The sequence below is a fragment of the Sciurus carolinensis genome, chromosome 10 (assembly GCF_902686445.1).
Source record: "Sciurus carolinensis chromosome 10, mSciCar1.2, whole genome shotgun sequence".
Lineage (NCBI taxonomy): Eukaryota > Metazoa > Chordata > Mammalia > Rodentia > Sciuridae > Sciurus > Sciurus carolinensis.
In genome coordinates this window covers 17445959-17466288 of record NC_062222.1, presented here as the reverse complement: position 1 = coordinate 17466288, position 20330 = coordinate 17445959, and the positions used below count along the sequence as shown (strand labels likewise).

At 40.3% G+C, this 20330-nt stretch overlaps 1 protein-coding gene across 3 annotated transcripts in view; it reads right to left on the bottom strand.

The window, feature by feature from the left end:
- Positions 1-4150, bottom strand: part of Scoc (short coiled-coil protein) — a 35493-nt gene extending 31343 nt beyond the window's left edge. For 2 of the 3 annotated variants that reach the window (XM_047567532.1, XM_047567533.1), the window contains exon 1: positions 4039-4150. In XM_047567532.1, the coding sequence (XP_047423488.1) occupies positions 4039-4111 (73 nt within the window). In that variant the 5' untranslated portion in view covers positions 4112-4150. Of the gene's footprint in view, positions 1-3990; positions 4010-4038 lie in introns of those variants that run through there. The other variant, XM_047567534.1, reaches the window with a different exon arrangement.
- Between the last annotated feature and the right edge of the window lie 16180 nt (positions 4151-20330).

The window sequence follows — 20330 nt, the reverse complement described above, 5'->3', positions numbered from 1 at the left end:
AGTAATTTTGTCACAGGGCTCCAAGGCCAGGAGAAACACCCAACAGTTTCCATGTGTTAAGTGTTTAGATCCAAACATCTTAACAAATGACTCCTACATTGAAAAGAAAGCATTTTAATTTCATTCTTAAATAAACACAATTACAGACAATCCCTGAATTACAAGAGTTCGACGTATGAATTTTTTGAACTTTGACTATGGTGTGATTTCAGTAGAAATCAAACTGAATTTTGATCTTTTACTGGGTTGGTGATGTGTGATAAGATCCTCTGTAGCTGCTGGGCAGCTCAGTGAGCGCAGCTCCCAGTCGGTCAACTGATCCTTACAGGGTGCTCTGCCCTTAAGCTATGATGCACAGTGGACTGGTGTATGAAATGCGTTTTTACTTAGGATATTTTGAACTTATAATGGGTACGTTAGGATTCAGCCCCATCGTAAGTCCAGGAGCGTCTGTGCTTAGGGGATGTGCACATCAGTTGGCATTATATAACTTCCCCGACCTCAAACTACCACCCTCATTACCTGTTCTACATTGATTTTCACACAGAATTTGCTTTTTGTCATAGCAACTGCAGAAAAGAGATGGTTTCATTGAAAGAAATGCAGCTGTGTCTAATGTGAAATTGGAATGATCTCTGTCAGAAGTTCTCACAGTCTCTGGTAGAGATTGAGACACCCCAGGGAGCTCCTGTGAGCTTGCCATAGTACCCTGGGGCACCTGGGCACACTGGGCAGAACGCTGAGGTTAGACAGCATTGGCTGGTGTGCAGTCCTATCATTTAGAACCTGGTTTCTTTTGGACATTTGCTCTCAAAGCCACACAATTAACCTCGTAGAGTTTATGGAACACTACTGGTTTGTGATTTGAATAACCACAGATATAGCCAGTTCTCATGGCTTCATGCTAGTAAGAAGTATTACTTAAATAAATGAAATCCAGCGGGTGTGGTGGCATGTGCCTGTAATCCCAACAACTGGCGAGGCTAAGGAGGATCCCAAGCTTGAGACCAGCCTCAGCGACTTAGCAAGGCCCTCTCTCGAAATAAAAATATAAAAGAGGAACTGGGGGTGTGGCTCAGTGGTAGAGCACCACTGGATTTAAGCCCCAATACCAGAATAAATAAACAGTTAAATAATAAACAAATAAATAAATAAAAATAAATGAATAAAATCCAAAAATAAACCAAAATATAACTAAGACCTTCAGTCCTCTCTCAAACAAACCCTTTCCCAGAGTTAGCACAAACTTCCTTCCCCTTTCTCTTGCCAGTCTCTGAATAAGAAAAGAAGTTATAAGAGAGCAGGTGATAGATGTGAATGAGGCGGTGACCAGGTCTGAAGCAGCCACACTGGGAGCCCGCCCCAGAAGGAGAGAGAGCGACCTAGTGTGACAGACTCCTCATCTAGCAGCTTCAAATAGACCAACCGGCTAGCATCCTGCAGCCGGTGCACTTTCCAGGGAATCACCGAGACAGTCTCATGAAGCCTATCATTGCTATTTGCGGTGTTTCATAAAGGGGCACGACTTTCCCTGGCCCCTGTTGCCACAAGCTCCTGAAGAGCTGAGAATGAATTAACACAACGGCTACTACTCGATGGCAGTGTAGAAAGAGCACAGTGAGAAGAGCGCCCAGTGGAAGTGTCCCATCATGCGTGACCTGTCATCTGCTCTGCCACTTGCTACATAGTGGCCTTGAGCAAGTTACTCAGGTTTTTAGAGTTTTATCATTTTTAAATAGGACGATACTATTCCATGATGATGTAAAATTTAAATACTTGTTTAGTAGATGCTTATTCAGATACCTCGCATTGTATCTGGAATCCAATAAATGCTTTAAATCAGGGATTCAGCAAATGCGTCCTTCCTCTCCAGTTTGGTTCTGTAATCCTGGGCAAGGTTCTTAACCTCTCTGGGCTCCATTTTCGTTGTATACTACATGTGTGTATACACTGCAATGCACACGTGTGTGTGTGTGTGTGTGTGTCACAAAGAGAAAAACAAGAAATTGGACTAAACATTTTTTATGATACAAGCAACATTTTTTAATGCTTTCCTCTTGCATGGACTCCACAGTTTTTCTTTTGTGTGTGTGTACCCTAGAATTGAACCCAGGGCTTCATGCACACTAGGCAAGAGCTTTACCAACTGAGCCATATCCCCAGTCCCTAGACTCCACAGTTTGAATGATGCCCTACTGAACAAACTTCCTTTAGTTCATAGTTTATTTTCCTGTTTGTGTTTATCGGATTCCAAGAAGCTCTTTTTAATAAGAGCTAACCAGTGCTGCCACATCCAACAGATCAGGTAGACCTCAAAAGCCAAAGACACATGGTGTTTTAGTTAACTGGCACATTTCGGTCACAAGTATATCAACAATTTCCACTCACCATTTTGAAATACTTAAACAGCACAAATTAGTATGAGTTCCTGAGCCTGCCGCTGGCTTCCCCGCTGGACCAGGTCCTGAAGACCTTTGTGCACTGAGATGCTGGTGACTTGGTCTAACCAAGGAAGAAAGGGTTTCCAATGGGAGCGAGGACACTCTGGCTCAGTTTGTTCAAAGCAGCTCTGAGGGATTCCCTCTTGAAACCATTGCCAAGAGAGGACTACATCTGAATTCAAATTCCCTGCCCTCCTGCTGTCTCCTCCCCTGGAAGTATGGCAGAAGATGAGACAGGGAGTGGATGAAGAAAGGAATGTAATGGGGTGGATGACAGAGAAGAACTTCATAGACTCAACACCCACCACCCAAGAGCCTTGCTTCTAGGCTTAGCCCACATTACAGTGCAGGGAATATTAAGGGCTCAGCTGCATCCCAAGCAAGCCAGCAAGTGCCCTGTCTGAGCTGCCCTGCCCACGGCGCATAGGACTCCCTAGCGCATGATCATGCTCAGCGGGTCTTCTGGAAGCTAAGAAACTTAGGTTTCCCTCTGTCTTTGTTTCCTTCACTGCCTTCTGCAGCTTTCTCATTTTTCTAAAACGCCTGGGTGGCAGTGTGTTAAGGACAGCAGTATCCCATTTCTTCAACAGCCCCCGGGACTTTGTACCTTTCCTCTTCTTACAAAGACTGAAAATACTCCTGTTTCATTTCCAAGACTCCAGCATGTTTACGCGGGGCTGGGAGGGAAGCTCAGCTCCGGCTGGCGGTTTGTGTTAATTGTCTGGCTGCACTTTAGAAAGACGCTGTTTTGAATCTGAGCATTTAGGGAGGAAGTGGAGAAGCGTGGCTGTATGAAAGAGCAATGGATGTTAAATATTCATGCTCTGCTCTCTGTTAATCAAAAGCAGTAACCCCCATGGCTTAGCTCAGTCTTGCTGGCTTCTTCCTATGATTGTGCTAAGGAACCTGGATGGAAAACCACCAACACCAACACACACACACACACACACACACACACACACACACACACACCAAGATGATGTGGGTGCTTACAGGTTTGAAATGTTTCTAGTTAGCATTGTGCAATTCAGCACTGTCTATTTTCTCCAAGACATCGAATGAGCCCCAGTTATCCCTACCGTCAGCATTTTATACCCACTCCCCCCACTTGATTTCCTTCTCCATATTAAATTCAGCAAACTTTGTCCTTGCCTAAAACCCGGACATTTTCTAAAATAATTCTTAAAGCTAATCATAGTGGATTCTAGGTCATTTTTTAGAAGAGATAAACTGATTTGATGAAGTAGATTTGAAACTGACTATAAGTGAACAAGAATATGGTAATAATATCATAGGTTTAGAAACAACTTTGAGGTTATGATTCCAGAACTTTCAGGAAATGAATATTTTATATTTTATTTGTTGATTTATTTTCAAAAACCCATATAACATAACCACAGGAACCTTAAAAATTATCACTTAATTTAAAAGAAGAAAAACAGTTCTTAATTAAAAACTGTTTTGTAGCTATGTTTTCTCAAGGTTTCTAGAATGAGGATGGTTTGCCATTTTAATAAAAATAATAAAGGTTATAGTTTTTAAAACCTACCTAGCAGTTGCTGAATTGTTTTTAAGAATCCACCCATTTCTTTCTTACCCGTGTCATCCACTAGAGAAATGTTGGTGAAGGTGCTCTCCTCCTCCTCCTTTTTTCTGCTGGACACGTCCATCTTGGTCAATTTGCTGTTAGTGAGAAAAACAAGGGCTAAGAAGAGCAGCCGTTGTCCCATGTGACCACCCTTGTTAAATCATTAATAAGTGAGCGTCCAAGCAGGTGCTATTGGATCCCCGTGCTGGCCTCCCTCTTCCTGATTTCCACCTGAGAAGTCTTACCTGAGTGTGTATGCTCCACCGGAAATGATCAGAGACTCAGGTTAAAGAGTTACAGCCTTTACCTAAGACTGACCTGGCACCACGGCTGTACCCTGGCTAAATGCCAAACCTTGCCTTTGGTCTAATGATGACAGTTTTCTTGCGCTGGATTGTCTAAGGAAATGGACCAAAAAAAACACTAGGATGAGTTTGGGGAGAAGAAATTGATTTTATATGATTCACATACTTTTTGGATACCTATAATGCACTTCTCAAGGATTTGCTTAAGGGCCTAGCATGACCTAGGGATAAGTCACCTAACCTGTGTGTGATATAAAGATAAGTCTGTTGGAAGAACTGAATTAAAAGCTCCTGGCACATATTGCAAAATTGATAAATGTCAGCCACAATGATGATCACAGATGATCAGGCATATGTGAAGAAATAAGATTCTCTACACAGTGAGCTCGTTAGTACTCATTGGCATTACTATACATAGACCACCTATAAACATTCTTCAAAATGACAGAATCCCCCTTCTCTGCTTCTGAAGTGGAGCCCAAAGGGAGAGACATTGGGCTCACCAGCCCTTAAGCCAAGGACCCTTTGTTGAAAGAAGAAACATTCTCTTACCATTGTTTGTCCTGGTTCCCTGGTCCACATCCGTACACGTGGACACAGACAAACCCAAAACTATTTTAGAATTTCAAATCATCACTCCTTTGGGAGGTAAATCTGCCACATTTGATGAAGCATTTTAAGCAACATTAAAATGCCTAAAATATTAGGGCTATATTCTGCCCTACGTGCCTTGATGCATGGGTTTCTTTTTTAATCACCCCGATACATTGTTGCTGTATCAAGCAAAATGAATGTGAGCTGTTGGAAATTGTGAATGTTAAAAATCAAATTCACTAGAATAGAATTTCCCCTAATTTTTCAACTATGTTCTACAAATATCAGGAGCCTATTCTATACAAGCTGGGTTCTTTGGACAGTTCAGAGCGAGATATATTCAAGGTTATTAGTAAGCCCGAGAAAGAACTCAGAAACAAGAGTCCCAGAGGTGTAGAGAAGGAAAAGAGTGTATCTGACTGACCCAATCTTGAAAATCTCAGAGAAGGTGACATGTGAGAAGCAAGATCAATAGACAAATGTGAATGCAAAGGCAAAAATGACCAGGTAGTGAGTACTTTCTCAGTGGAGGAGCTGGGGCAAAAGCTCAAAGTAGGAAAGTACTAGTTAGGTGTGGTAGTGCATACCCATAAGCCCAGCAACTCTGGAGGCTGAGGCAGGAGGATTGCAAGATTGAAGCCAGCCTCAGAAACTTAGCCTGATCCTTTGCAACTTAGTGAGACTCTGTCTCAAAGTAGAAGATTTTTAAAAAGGACTGAAGATATATAGCACAATGGCAAAGCACCCCTGGTTCACTTCCAATTATCAGAGAGAGAGAGAGAGAGAGAGAGAGAGAGAGAGAGAGAGAGGATTATGCACATTTGGGAACCAAGAGTGAAAGTCCCATGTAAGTAAGAGATGGAAAATAAGAAGGAAAATTGGAAAATTGGATAAGATCATATCTAAGAGAGCTTTGAATGCTAGCCTGCGTGAGTTCAAACCCTCTACGAATCAAATCCCAATATGGGATTAAACAGTGAAGAAAATAGAGAGGGAGGTGGGGAAGTTTGGCAAGGCATTGTTTGTGATGCAAGTCTGATCTGGAATGAAAGCAAAGTGGGATAGAAGATCCTGCTGGTCCTTCAGAATAAAGAAGTTTGGACAAGCTTATCAAAGAGTGCTTGAGCCAAAGTTGACCCTGATTCCCCCGAATGGCCTCCCTTGGCATTCCTACAGCACTTAGTCCCTGGCTGGGAGCAGTTGGTGTAAAATGAGGCCCTGTGAAAATGTGGTGATGGATTTCAGAGCATGGCAGTTGGAGCCCTTGGTCAGTTGCACTGGGTGGGGTTGGAGGTCTATAGGCCCAGGCTACCACATGGGCTGCTTTCTCTAGGTCCCTGGATATAACCATGGGCAAGATAACCAGTGCATTAGAAAGCATATAATCACTTCTCTTGGTTGCTCTGACCTATCTCAGTCCTAGAAATAATAGCACACACTTTAAAAAGCCTACTGTGTGCTAGGCAACAATCCTAGGAAGTAGGGTTTTAAAGGTTAGGGAGTTGAGGCACAGAGAGAGGTTCAATAAATGACAAAATGTCCTACAGTTAAGTCCATGGTGATGCCAGGACTGGGCTCTATTCTCTCTGGTTCCAGGCTCTGTGCTTCTAACCATTACGTTATCGACTCCTAATAACATTATCAAGTGGGAAAGAGATGCAAGGAAGAGTTGATCAGTCCACCAAATGAATTTTTAAAAGCGGAGTGCGTTCCATTTAAAACGTGTATTTGGGTTTTATTTTTATTACTCATGGTCAATCGTACTTAATTGTTAGGATTAGCTTAGGCACACACATTGTTTTTGATTTTCTTTCTGATATTATTCTAGGACATTTCTCATGAAGCATCACAGAGGAATTACATAAGAAGAAAGTCAAGTTCATCAGCATTCTCACCAGGCAAAATGTATGATGGAAAAGAGGTTCACTTTCAACTGGTGGCAAGAATTGTCTGTGAATTTACATTATCCATGGTGAATCTTACTCCTATGTTGTCTTCTACAAGCTTATCATTTTAGCTTTTATTCTTAGGTCATTGATTCATTTTGTGTTAATTTTTATATATAGGGTGTGAGGTAGGGATGCAGCTTCATCCTTTAACATTTGGAGATCCAGTTGTTCCAACACCACTTATTAAATGCAGTATTTCTCCCATTGAACTGGGCCAGCATTCTTTTTGGAATATCAATGTTTGGATTTATTTCTTGAATTTCAGTTCTAGTCCATTGGTCATTATGTCTATCCTATGTCTGTGACATACTGTTTTGATTACAGTTGCTGTGTTAAAGTTTCAGTCTTGGGAAGTGTGAATACCTCAACTTTGTTTTTCTTTTTTATTATGTTTTGGGCATTTGGAGTCCCTTGCATTTTCTTATGAATTTGAGACTTGACTTGAATTTGGCTGTGGATTCTTGGGTTACACCAAAAGCACAAACAACAGGAGAAAAAAAGTACATAAATCAGACTTTCTAAAAATTGAAAACTTTTGTGCATCAAAGGTCATGATCAATAATAAAAGTATACAGAATGAGAAGATGGGAAAGGGAAAATTTTGCAAATCATGTATTGTGGTTTAGATGAGGTGTCCCCCAAAAGCTTATGTGTGAGACAATGCAAGAATGTTCAAAGGTGAAATGATTAATTTATGAGAGCTATAACCTAATCAGTGGACTAACCCACTGGTATGGATAAACTAGGTGGTAACTGTAGACAGGTAGGGTGTGGCTAGAGGAAGTAGGTCACTGGGGGTGTACCTTTGGGGTTTACATTTTGTCCTTGGTGAGCAAAGCTCTCTCTGCTTCCTGGTTGCCATTTCCTGACCTGCTTTGCTCTGCCACGGTGTTCTTTCTCATCTCAGACCCAGAGCAATGGAATTGACCCTCTGTAAACTAGAACCTCTGAAACTTTGAGCCTGCTCTAAATTGTTCTTACTGAGTCTTGTTGAAACCTCAATGGAAATTTGATTTAAACATCGCTTATCTGGTTAGGGTTTAGTACCTACCACATATGAGGAACTCTTACAACTCAACAACAAAAAGAAACCCAAATTTTTTAAATGGACAAGGAACCTAAATAATATAAACCCAAGTCATAAAATAGCCAATAAGTATATGAAGATATGTTCAACAGACTTGAGCATGGTGGTACATGATTGTAATCTCAGCTGCTTGCGGGTGCTGAGCAAGAGGACAGCCAACCAGGTCAACATAATGAGATCTTGTCCTAAAAAAAAAAAAAAAAAAAAAAAAAAAAAAAGAGTCCAACATCATTAGTCCTAAAGGAAAATGCAAATTATAACCACAATGCCATCCCAATTCATAACCACTAGGATGGCTTTCATTTAAAACCAAAACAAAACAAAATTCAAAATTAGTGGTGGTGAGAAAATGGAGAAATAGGAATCTTTGTATATTACTGGTGGAAATATAAAATAAGACAGAAGCTGTGGAAAATAGTTTGACAGTTCCTGAAAAATTAAACATTGAGTTAACTTATGACCCAGCAAATCCATCCTGGATTATGTACACAGGAGTAAAGAAAACATGTCCACACAGACACATGTGAATCAGTGTTTATAGAAACACCATTTGTAGTAGCCAAAAGGTAGAAACAACTTCAATGTCCATCCGTGAATAAATGGATAAACAAAAAGTGATATGAAAATTCAGTGAGACACAAAACGTCACATATCATATGATCCCCTTTATGTGATATATCCAGAACAAGCAAGTTCATAGAGACGGAAAGTATATTAATGGGAGAAATGAAGGCAGTGGAGTGATGTCCTAATGTGCAGGAGGTGATTTTTAGGGTCAGGGAAAACTTTTAAAACTAGAGCAAAGTAGTGGTTGCCCCATATTGAGAATATACTTAATGCCACTGAATTGTATACTTTACAATGATTAGGTCTATGTTACGTGGCTCTTACCTCAATTTTTCAAAAGAAATCCAATGGAAAAGAAATTAGCCATTGTGTATGCCAAAGTGGCATTGACTGAGATGTTCATAAGCATCCTAAATCATAACATGCTCGACAATTTCAAATTCAACATGAGACCAGTCTACCATTCCTTCTAGAATTAGCAGGGATAGAATATACCTGCATCAAGGTGTTTCAGAAAAATCACAAGTCTTTATTATGATAGTCTTCCCTAAAGCAGAGCTCACAAACATGAACGCAGAGGTCAGCATGGTATGTAATCAACCACCTTCTCTCATTTTTGAAGTGGGGAGCCCACGGGATGAGGATGTGTTTCGCATGTGTGCTTGCATGTGCCTGCACCTGTTAGTGGGCATTGGAAGTAATGGACTGAAGAAAGAGTGAAATGGGGAGAATTAGTAAATTAATCAGCTTTCTCACACTCCCTTTGTCATGATCTCAAAATATCAATATTGATAATGAAACACATTGGAAGCCAGTGTTTGCTATGGGCTTTCTGTGGGCTGTTTCTGAGCAATAACCTAGGCAATATCTCTAGGAGCTCTGAGTACCAATTATGACCTCTGAAGTGTGTGTAATCAGTAGATTCCTGGAGAGAAACTGGCATCTCCAAGAAGGTGCTAAGCACTCCTCTTTAGTATAAAAGGTTTTCTTTCTTTAGGAGTAATTTCACATGAAACTATTTGGATATTTTTGACAAATTAGTGCAAATTGGATTAATTCAGCCCATTAGCTACAAAGGGAGAATGTGATGGTGAAACTTTATTTTCATTATGTGTAGCTAATAACAAGAGCTAGCATTCACTGAGTGATTACTGTTTGCTCAGCACTATTTGCCTGCTGTATCTGTACCCCCTCGTTATTCCTCTCAACAGCCCTATAAGGAAACAGAAGCTGAGGACAACATAGTTTGCTCAAGACCCACAGCCAGGAGATGGGGGATTCAGGTCCTGGCTGACCAGGGCCAAAGTCCACACTGACCACCCCCGTGGACAGCCTCTATCATACATAGGCATTAAAATATACAATCTGATGAATATGCATGTTGTATGTTTACATGTTTTTAAAAATAAAAATCGAACACTAGTGTTATGATTTGGATTTGAGGTGTTCCGCAGAAGCTCATGTGTGAGACGATGCAAAAAGATTTAGAGGAGAAATGATTGGGTTAGGAGAGCCTTAACCCAATGAGTGACTTCATCCCCTGATGGGATTAACTGAGTAGTAACTGAAGGCAGGTGAGGTGTGGCTGGAGGAGGTACGTCATTGGGGGCGTGGCTTTGAGGTAGGGTATATTTTGCATCTGGAGAGTGGAGTCTCTCTTTTTGCTCTCTGATCATCACGTGAGCTGCTTCTCTCCACCACACTCTTCTGCCCTGATGTTCTGTGTCATCACGAGCCCCGAGGAATGGAGTCAGCTGTCTATAGACTGAGACCTCCACAACAGTGAACCCCCAAATAAACTTTTCCTCCTCTATAATTGTCCTTGTCAGTCTTTTAGTCACAGAAGTGAAAAAGTTGACTAAAACTGTTATGGGGCACAATTTAAGAACAGACCGATCACCACTGAGAAGTCCAAATTTGAGAGTCTTTATTAAGCCTGCCGGCTGACTGTCTCACGCGATGCCCCCAAAAATGGCTATTGGGAGAACAGCCCTGACCACAGGGTTATAGGGGTTCTTATACGAAAATCACATTAATCATAAGTGTCTGTTGCTATGATTCAAAATTACAAACTAACATCATGAGGTCATCAACAGAGGGGGAAGTGGGTCAAAATGACCCTTACCTAGGTACAAACTAAAGAATGGTTACTAACATCCACACAATCACCATTCACATGGTACATTGTTTAGGAGCAACAGGAATCAAAAGAGAGCAATTTTTCTTTACATAGGAATTATCATTCTGTATTGTTAAACATGTCACACCAAGTAACTGATGATGGGCACAGAAGCAGGGTGTTCCCATGGGAGAAGCTTATTTCCTACATAACATGGAGTCTCAGAGCAAAATGGAATCTGTTTAGTCATTTCCCTTAGAATTCTCATGGAGTCAGAGCTGTCAGCCCATCACAAAACAACTAGCATATGTAGAAAGGAAAGCCCACAAACTTTTCGACGCAAGTTCTTCCTCAGGTACTGTAAGTCAGGTTATTTCACAAGTGTCGTGTCTTTGAGGTTCTTGCATGTTGTGGCGTGTTGCAGGATTTCCTTCTTCTTACAAGCTGAATAATATCCCATTGTTCGCATATGCCAAATACTGTATGACCCCATTTAAATGATCTGTCTAAAATAGTCAAACTCAAATAATCAGAGAATAGAGGGGTGGGGAGGTGGAAGAAGTGGGGAGCTGCCATTCAATTGATTTAAAGTTTCAGTTTTGCAAGAAGTTCTAGAGATCTGCTTGCTTTGTGCAATTGTGCCTCTGGTTAACAAACCTGAATTGTACACTTAAAATTTTGTTAAGAGGGTAGATCTCATGTTAAGTGCTTTTTACACAATAAAATAAAAATTGAAGGAAAAGAACAATTTACTTCCTATGATTTTTTAGTGAACAATTTTTCCTTAATTATCCTCTGTTTTCAATGAATTTATGTTTTGGGTCTCTGAAGTGTATTTAAATCATATGTTATTCAAACCATGAATTCAATTATAGTAAATATACATTAATATGCCAACAACTCACATCAAGGTGGGAATCCTTACATAAACAATTAGCTTTCACAATAAGGCGATAAATAGAAATGCAACTCCTGACTTTATTGATGGATATTCTCTTCTAAGATACTGATGAATATTTTCTTCTAAGATGTTAAACTGGATTCTTCAGCATCAGCAATAAAAAATTAACATTAATAGTGTACTCATGTAGAAGGGCATATAGCATATGCAAATCCAGTTGTATAATAAAAGTTAACAGCAGTTATTAAAAAGAAAATGTAATAAATACAATGTTTTTTGATTCAACACAAGAAGGGGTTAACGAACGTTGATTCGTAGCTTCCTTTTTTGCCCAATTACCTCTAGGCGATCTACTCAAGCACAAAGATGGCAGATTTCATTCCACCATTCATCAAATATTCATGTGGCATCCACTGTGCTTCAAGGGTAATCACTGTATTTCTTTAAAAGCCTTCCAAGATGCCCACTTCTACCTGGGCAACATGGGAGAATTTAAGGCAAAGTTTAGCATGTTTTACTTTGAATATTATATTACAATTTGTAGTCAGTATATAAATTGTCTGGGTTCATTCAACAGATATCTCTCAAACCCCTTCTTTGTTAGGCGATGTTCTAGGTGCTGGGGATATAGCATGGGGGAAACAGAACACTTCGTATCACAGATTGACATTCTTGGTGGGAAGACAATACACTACACAGATATGTACATACAAAAAACATGTAAAGTTCATGACCACGTCCCTAAACCTACCCACATACAGTGGAGAGAAATGCCATGGAGAAAATTAAAGGAAGGCAAGACAGACAGAGACGGATAGGAGTGTGGGTGTTATTTAGTGTAATCAGGTCAGGGAAGGCCTAGCCGAAGTTATGGCATTGCAGAGATTACGGGAGTTATGGGAGCAAGTTCAAGGACATCTTCAGAAAGAGCACTGGCGGAGGGATCAGCAAGGACAAAGACCCTGAGGTGGGAGCAGTTTGGGTACGCCCAAAGTAAGTTCAAGGACCCAGTAATAGTGCAGTTGATTGACCATGTGGATCCTCAGCAGCCTTTCCAAATTCCTTGGGCATCACTCTGTGAGGTTAGACATGCTACCCAGAGGACAGATGTGCTCTCACTTATAACAGGGTCCCTCTGACTGCAGTGAGGAAAACCGACAAGTTGAGGGGTTGAGTCGGTGGCGGGGGTTGGGGGAGAAGGACAGAATTAGGGAAGTGAATTCAACTATTGCAACAAGCCAGGCAAGAGAAGGTGCTGTGGCTGAGACCTGGGTGACAGCTGTGGAGTGGTATGAATTCGTCAAATTCTGGACGTACTTCAGCTCTGGAACCAAAAGCATTGGCTGTCGTGGAGAGTGAGAGAGACAAGCCAAGGATGATTCTGATATTTTTGGCACAAATAAGTAAAAAGGAGGCATCATTGGCTCAGGTGAGGAAGATAATGGGGGGAGATTAAGAGTTTGATTTCATACATGTGAAGTTTGAGAGGCCTTTAGACATCCAAATGGAGATGATGAGTAGGCAGTTGAACATGGGTCTGGTTTTCGGCACAGAGGCACAGTCTGTGAGAGATGGTATGCAAAGTCAGAGGCCCCGTGAGATCACCTAAGCAGTGGTGTAGACAGAACAAAGGAGAGGGTGCTTATGACTGTCACACTTAGAAATCAGGAAGATGGGGCAGAATCAGGGCAAGAGACTGAGAAGGAGCAGCCAGCTCGGGAGGAAGAAAAGCACAAGGGCTGTAACCTGGCAGCCAGATGAAAACAGTGATCAATGGCATTCAGTGCTATTGTCAGATCAAATAAGGTAAGGACTGATAATGATCACTCGTAAGATGTTTAAACGAACGGCCTGCTTCCAGTTCCTCCTGCAAACCAGTGAGAATGGCTGACGGATTTAGTGATTGCAAAAATAAGGAACTGAGGAGTGATTAGAAAATGCAAATCATAAAGAAAATGGCAACTGGGGAATTGCAAGCAGCTCCTTCCCTGCAGGGTGATGTGGAAACAGAGAAGAGCATGGGAAACGTGCACTTCCCTAGCTCAGCAGTGGAGTCAATTTCTCCATTGGAAGCATTTAAGGTTAGCATCCTGATTGGAAGAGGACAGGTAGGCAACTAGTCTTGGAGCTACATTTCACGTGAGATGAAGAAATTCACAGTTCTTATCAAAGCATTGGAGAGAGGGAGGATTTAAACTCTCCCAAGAAGCCCCTTGGAGACACCCCTGCTGACTGCTGGGCTGCTCCATACAGATGTCTCTGTGCACAAAGCTGCCTGACGGGGCAGTGGGATCTGAAATCCATCCCATGCTCTGTTCACCAAGTGGTGCCTCAGACCTCACAGGAGTGCCTTTTTCTCATTTGCATACATACTAGTGGTGCCCTGCATAAATGCAATGGGAACTATTTTCTCATCTCTGACAATCATAAGCTGTACTTATAAATTAAATCCTTGTATTAAGGAGAAAAATTGTTAGCACTAGGGAGACAAATTGCTAGCACTTTTCTCTCATCGATTGAAAAATCTTTCCAATCTGTAAAATATTTTTTTCTTATTTCAATGTTCATTTCCTTACTAGATGTTTATTAGTGTTAACATCCTCAAAGTCAGTTGCCTCTTGTTATTAAAACATGTCTACTGTTGAGAAAAATAAGGCCATGAATTAGATCTGCCTTCAGTAAAATTTCACATGCCTTCCTTGGAAGCAAGAAATGGATTCTTTTTGTGTCTGAACTCTGCAGTCCTTGTCTGAGAATCTTGATTTGAGGCTGGCTAAGGTCAGGATGTTGGTATTATTCGGGTTTTGTTGGCTCCCTCTGGTGGATAGATTATGTGAACATGAATTTTGGGTGCTCTTTAACAAAAAGCTTCTGGTTTTGAAGCCTGGAGTGATTTGCCTCTTCCGGTGAGTGCCAGGAGATTCCGGGGAATAGACGCTAAGTAGCAATGGGTCACCTTTGGGATTGGGTTGGGAGGCAACCAAGGAAAAGGAATTCCAGGGTAGCAGTTGTGAAATTGTAAACAGGTGTCAGAATCACCACTGATGGGGAACGGACTTTTTAAATTTTCTATTGAGGTATGACATATATAAGGTGAAGTGTGCAAATTGTAAGATTATAGATGCATAGTATAGACCCAACGTTCAGATGGAAAGCATTTCCAGCACCTCTGGGTAAGAGGTTTTAAAAATTGCTTTCCTTTTTAGCACTCAAGTCCATTTTGCAAAGAAAACAAGCTATAGTTACAGAACTGCTGCCTGTAGTCGACCCAAAGGAACCGAGAGGAGTAATTTGTTAAGTGCATTGAGATGAAAAGAATGTTGGGTCCAGAGGCGACTCTAAGGTGACACACAGATATTCCTTCCCCCGCGCCAAAGCGGAAATTACTCATTTTTGTCCCTGTGCTTGGTTGCTTTTGTCACTTTGCTCTCTCCTAAACAATTTTCCAATTCTATTCCCTTTTTCTCAGTCCAAAACATATCGATTGAATGTGTTGTGCTGAGCACTGGATGCAGAGAGGAGTAAGTTATGGTCCCTGCCCTCTAAGAACTCATGGACCAGTTGCATTTACAGCAAAAATAGGAAACGAGTGACTGTAATCCAGTGGCTTAAGTGTGACAATAACAAGAGCTAACATGAGGTGTTGTGTTCTACATGCTAATCTTTTCTCTCTGCAGGACACCTGGTAGGGCAGTGCAAACATCTTCCGTCCACTGTTCTAGGTTCAATGGCTAGGCTACAAATTTAATTGATATACACGCACATGCACATGAAGGGCCCTAAAATTTTAGACTTGAAGAAGAGTCAGATGATTGAAGTTTATATAGTATCCTGAGCTGCAGAGACTGGGGGCAGGTGGAGTTATCAGTGAGTAAGCAGGGGAAGGTCCTGGTGGCTAAAGTTTGTCTTGTTGTGCAGATAAAGTCTCTCAGGTAATAAAAGTTGTCTGGAGCAGCCCTCAGAAGAATAGGACAGTCTGTCTGGGTGTGGCGTCAACCTCCAGTCTCCTGTCCCAGTGATCCTAGTTAATCTTCCCTGGTTGATAAGAATCCCAGGGAGGGGATTCCTGATAACTGAGTTCCTTTGGAAGAACTGTCTTGAGGCAGATAAGGGAGCTCAGAGAAGACTCCTGCCCCATCTTTGTTCACCAAGTGCCCTCCATTCAAAGTACTCAGCCTAGCCACGCATCATATTTAGGCACAGCCTTTCCTGAGTTCCTGCACCTGCTGTCCTCATTTGAAACTCCTCACCATCAGCCTGATGAGGGAAAAGAAGCACAGAGAAGTTGGTGATGGGCCCCGGATCCACAGAGGTGGCGAGCTTGGCCCTCCAGGACTGGGTTTATGTGTATCTGCTGCTCAAGAGTGGGGCTGGAGGCACCCACGGGGCACTGAGGGAGCCCAGAGATCTGTGAGTATCCATCTGCTGACCTGGCCAGTCGCCAGCAACACTCAGCACTGAAAAAGAAAAAAAAATGCCAGTCAGCATCTTGCTCCGAAACAGTCCTTGCCCAGACCCTAACTTGTATCTCCAAGGCTGCTGCACTGTGGGGATAATTCGAAGGTGTACGTTGTTTTCATATGCCATCTCGCAATGTGTTGGATTACTCCAGCAAGAACACTTGAATATTCATTGTTAGGGCATGAATTTCTCCAAATCACAGGCAATCAACAAAATTAGGTGTCGAGCAGGGTTTTTTTGTGTTTTTTTGTTTGTTTTTTTGTAAACCCATTTAAATGGCTCATTGAACTGCCCACTAAGAAGTGATTTTTATTTTAAGTCTTGAAAGCATTGCTGTACCTTAGGGAGTTCCGCATAGTTCAAAACAGATCAATGTCATGTCATGGCGCAAGGTTTTGAAATCTCACCTGAGGGTGGTGTTTTGCACCTCCTTCCTGTCAGAAATCTCTAGACAGGCTACACATCTGGATAAAAAGAGCAGAGGGGTCCCTCCTAATCACAAACAGGTCCTTCTGTCCTCCATAGACACAAACCATGTCCATCTGCATCACTGTAATCCCCTCCCACATAGGCACCTCAGTGCACAAGGACCAAATTTCACTTAGATTGAATTTTGCTTACCACAGGGTAGGTGCAGGAAATAGACAAATCACAACTGGGTTTCATAATACTTATGCTGCTAACATGGGAAGTAAGACTCAAACTTCTTCAAGTTCTCTCAGATGACATCAGAGTGTAGTAGGTAGAGTGAACTGGTTGAGAGAAGAGAGGGTAAAGGTGGGGACATTCAGTGGCCACGGTAATCATACCTGCCCACTTCAAAAGACCAGACCACAAGCAGCAGGATCAGTCATGTGAGCAGAGATTGAGCTTCACTAGTTTAATGCTATTAGATTGAACTTTATGGGGGCTACAGTTTTCTGAGTCTGGTTTATAATTAGGCTGTGGTTTCGTAGCTGCACATGAATAGGAAGCATAAAACGTTATACATTTTCATGAATACACACATTTTTAAAACAAGATGGTAAAAGGTATCAGCCTTAGAAGTCCACAAGAAGGTTTTCGGTTGAAAACACATTTGAGGATCGCTGCAGCTGAGCCCATGGCCTACAGAGGGAGACAAACACAGGCCTTGCTTTAACAGAGAATTCAACACAGTGGACGAGAGTGGAGAATTTGTAACAGAACTTTTGAGGTTCTGGCACTACATTTACTGCTCTTTGTCTTTTCTGCTCATTGACACTTCTTAAAAGTTACTGCTTAGAAATAATTGTTTTCTGTGTTCCCTATTAAAATGCACCCTGATATTCTTTTTTTTTCCCCCTCATGTGCATCAGGTAAGGTTCTTGCTCTGTGGTTTAGAGTTCTATGAGGTTTTACAAATGCATGGATCTAAATGCCCACCCTCTCGGCACCACAAAGAACAATTCCATCCTCCGAAAAATAATGAGGCCATTTAGCCTTTTTAGGAACCCTCCTCTCCCCCCAAGCCCTGGAGACCACTGCTCTTTCCCATCCTGCTAGACTTGCTCTTTACATAATATAAAGATGCAGTTGTACAACATGCGGCCTTGTGGGTCTGACTTCTTTCACTTACAGAATGCATTTGAGATCCGTCTATGTCATTGTGAAAATCAATAGTACATTCCCTTTATTGCTGAGTAATAAATTGCCCATCATGTGAATATATCACAGTTCATTTACCTATTAATTACCCTGTTGAAAGATATCTTGGTTGTTTCCAGATCAGGATGACTATGAATAAAATTGTTGTAAACTTGGATTTTATAAAAACTTTAAAATTTTAATAAATCCAATGAAGTGGGATTTCTGGGTCATGGGTAAGTATTGTAAGTTATACTACATATGTATATGTTTATGTCAAAATACAGTCTACTATCATATGTATCTAAAAATAACAAATTAAAAAGTTAAAAATAAAAACAAATTGCCAAATTGTCCTGCAACACTTTGTACTATTTTAAAGGTAGCAGTGGATAAAGGTTCCTGTTGCTTTGCGTTCTTACCAGAATTTTACACCGTCAGGATTTTTTATTTTAGCAATTCTAATAGGTATGTGGTACTGTCACATTGCGGTTTTCATTTGCAGTTTCTTGAGAACAAATGATGTTGAACACCTTTTTAGGTCTTTATTTGCCATTGCTCTCCTCTTTGGTATAAAATTGTTCAGATCTTATGCCAGTTTTAAAAATTGCATTATCTCTTTTCTTCTTTTTTGAGTTTTAAGATGTCTTTGTATGCTCTGAATACAAATTTTGTTAAATATATGATTTGCTAAGTTTTCCCCAGTCTGTGCCTTGTCTTTTCATTTTCTGAACTGAATCTTTGGGTAGGCAAAGATTTAAGTCTTGATAAGATCACATTTATCATTTTTTTAAAAAAGAATTATGGATTCTTTAAATGGATGGTACTTTTAGTGTTGTACCTAAAGACTCATTGCCAAACTGAAAGTCACACAACATTTTTTTGCTATTTTATTCTAGATGTTTATAGTTTTACATTGTCCATGTTCATCTATGATCCATTCTGAGTTAACTTTTCCCCAAGATATGAAGAGGTTCACTTTATTGCATATGGATGTCCAATTGTTCCAAGAAAATCCTGTCCCATTGTACTGGCTTGGCACTTTTGTCAAAATCAGTTGACAGTATTTGGTGCAAATATGAATTCTATTCTATTCCATTGCTCTACATATCTGGCCTCTGGCCTTCAGCCAGCAACACTGACTTATTAAGTTTTAGTCTTGAAATCTACTAGAGTGAGTCCTCTACCACTTTTATTTTTATTATTATTTTCTTCTTCAGAACTCTGTTGGCTATACTAGGTCCTTTGTCTTTCCAAGTACATTTTTTAATTAATTGTCGTCATCTATAAAAAGCTTACTGGGATTTTGATTGGGATTGCATTGAATATATAGTTTGAACTGCAAAGAGCTAACATCTTAATAAAGTAAATATATCCAAACTATGAACCTGGTATATCTCTCAGTGTACTTTAGACTTTAGCATTTTTTAAATCAGTGTAGTTTTCAGCATAGCGGCCCTGCACACATTTGTTAACTTTTCTGATACAATTGGAAATGATATTAATTTTAGTATCAAATTCCATATCTGGAATATAGAAATATGGTTGGTTTGTGTATCACCTTTTTCAATTACTTAGTAATTCTAGGAGTGTGTTTGAGATCTTAGAAACTATCTATGTTGACAACCAGGTTATCTTCAAAGATAGAGAGCTTACCTTTTTATTTTCAAAGCCATATATCATTTTTTTGGGCTTATTTTACTGACTGTGACATCAGATGTAATGTTAAATAGCAATAGTGAGAGTGGACATCTTTGTCTTATTTCCAATCTTAGAGTGGAAAGCATGCAGTATTTTACCCTTAAATTTGATGTTAGTTGTAGGGGTTTCATAGTTTTTCTATAAAAGATTGAAGAAGTTTCCTTTTATTTCTATTTTTCTGAGAATTTTGGCATGAATGGATGTTGAATTTTATTGATTAGTTTTGCTCCTTTTGAGATTAATATAAATAAATAGGGTGAATTACATTGATTTTTTAAAACATGTTACCAGTTATCCCTGGGATCTGGGATAAACCCCAATTGGTTATGTGTTATCTTTTTTATATTTTGCTGGATTTAATGTGCTAATATTTTGTTGAGAATTTTTGCATTTTTATTCATGAGGAGTTTTTTTGTTTGTTGGTTGGTAATATGGACTGAACCAGGGATACTTTGTCATTGAGCTACATCCCCAGACCTTTTTTTATTTTTTATTTTGAGACAGGGTCTTTCTAAGTTGCTTAGGGCCTCACTAAGTTGCTGAGGCTGTCTCGAACTTGCAATACTCCTGCCTCAGCCTCTGGAATCTCTGGGATTATAGGTATGTGTTCCTGTGCCTGGTGTCATGATGGATCTTGATATGTAGTTTTCTTTTCTTGCAATGTTCAGTTTGGTTTGTGTCTTAAAGTAATGCCCACCTCACAAAACAAGTAGGGAAATATTCCCTCCTCTTCTATATTCTGGAAGATATATAGATATTTTTTGTTTAAATGTTTTGCAGAATCCACCAATGTAACTCTCTTAATAAAGTAAATATATCCAAACTATGAACCTGGTATATCTCTCAGTGTACTTTAGACTTTAGCATTTTTTAAATCAGTGTAGTTTTCAGCATAGCGGCCCTGCACACATTTGTTAACTTTTCTGATACAATTGGAAATGATATTAATTTTAGTATCAAATTCCATATCTGGAATATAGAAATATGGTTGGTTTGTGTATCACCTTTTTCA